The sequence below is a fragment of the Phoenix dactylifera genome, unplaced genomic scaffold (assembly GCF_009389715.1).
Source record: "Phoenix dactylifera cultivar Barhee BC4 unplaced genomic scaffold, palm_55x_up_171113_PBpolish2nd_filt_p 000857F, whole genome shotgun sequence".
NCBI lineage: Eukaryota > Viridiplantae > Streptophyta > Magnoliopsida > Arecales > Arecaceae > Phoenix > Phoenix dactylifera.
The window spans coordinates 117,652-119,151 of NW_024068220.1; the positions used below are offsets into that span (position 1 = coordinate 117,652).

Consider the following 1,500-nt stretch of genomic DNA (forward strand, 5'->3'; position numbering starts at 1 on the left):
TCCCTCTCATCCCCCTAGCATTGATTAATTCTAATCACTACTAGAAATACAGCAAGTTTCAAAAATGTCAGGTGTTTGGGTGTTCAACAAGAGAGGGGTTGTCCGCCTCGTCGAGGTCCCCGGGGGTGAGCCAAGCAGCAGCCGTCGCAAGGTCTTGGTGCACGTCCCCACCGGCGAGGTCATCACCTCGTACGAGTTGCTCGAGCAGAAGCTCGCGCCACTCGGGTGGGAGCGGTACCACAGCAACCCCGAGCTCGTCCAGTTCCACCAGCGCTCCTCGGTTCACCTCATCTCGCTCCCGAGGGACTTCTCCAGGCTCACCTCGGTGCACATGTACGACGTCGTCGTCAAGAGCCGCAATGTCTTCGAGGTGCGCGATGCATGATGATCAGAAATGCTATAAAGCCCTACTGCTGTGGATCGTGAGTTCTGCTTGCCTCAAGCAGTGAATTTTTATAGATGAAATAAGCTTGCTCGTGTCGGCATACTAGTTACATTAAGATCCGAACATCTCGACTTGTGTTAGTGCAGTCTGTTGCAGTGTTTGCAATGCTTCAGGGACGCATGAGAGGCGAATGCTTTGTAAAAAGATCTATGTTAAAATTATATGGATGATCGCCTTTGCTGCTGTAGTCAGAATCTTTTTTATCTCTTAGGTCTGTGATCATTGTTTCATAATTTTTTCAGATCGTCGCATCGATCAAGGCATTGCACTGCGAAAGGAAATCCTTTAAAAGCGGACTGCCATAATCCGAACACCTGCAAAATCCTTTAATTTGAGCTGCTAACTAAGAAAAATGGGAGGACCAGAACTGTGCTTCTCCATGGCATCAATGGCTCCGCTTTATGCAAATACACGTGGTCTCCATCTTGAGTTGTTTGGCTTGCAATTCTATATAAAAAATGACAATATTTGGGTTCAGAGGGCAATCCATAACTCATTTGGCGGTGTTATTGTGGCCGAAAGTGGAGGGGGAATATCCTGTTAACTCAAAAGAGAGACAAACCCTTAAAATTGTGGGGTATACTCTGTTTTCTTGACAGATAGATTGCGAAAATGATGTTTTTGACCTTCAAGCTGGTGGTACCCCGTGCTTGCACCAGGGGGAGAGAGAGAGAGAGAGAGAAGGGGGAAAAGCTCTCATTGGACTATTTCCTTTGTGGTCGTTGCCATCACAAATTGCATTCAATTGCTAAGAAAAGTGCGCTGACATCCAGATCGACTTACTGTTGATTGTTTTAAGATTTGTCGGTCGATCCTGCTGCCAGGCCCACAACACACACACCCACACTCGCCCAGAGAGAGAATTGAGTTTATGGTACCTTGCTGGTACAAGACGGAGATGATTGGTGCAAAAATGTACTTTAGTTTTAATTTATCCTTGATGGTGCAAAAAAAGCAAAGCCCCTACAATCCAAGCAGACTAAACGTGACGCAAATTTAGTACCAGGGAGCCGATAGGAGGTTTGATATAAAATTATTCGATCTTATCCCGTAGT

General features: G+C 46.2%; 1 protein-coding gene across 1 annotated transcript; it reads left to right on the forward strand.

The window, feature by feature from the left end:
- Nucleotides 1-632, forward strand: LOC103697639 (flowering-promoting factor 1-like protein 3). Its single transcript, XM_008779546.4, has one exon. The coding sequence runs from the start codon at nt 65-67 to the stop codon at nt 383-385; it is 321 nt and encodes a 106-aa protein (XP_008777768.1). The 5' UTR covers nt 1-64; the 3' UTR covers nt 386-632.
- The last annotated feature ends 868 nt before the right edge of the window (nt 633-1,500 follow it).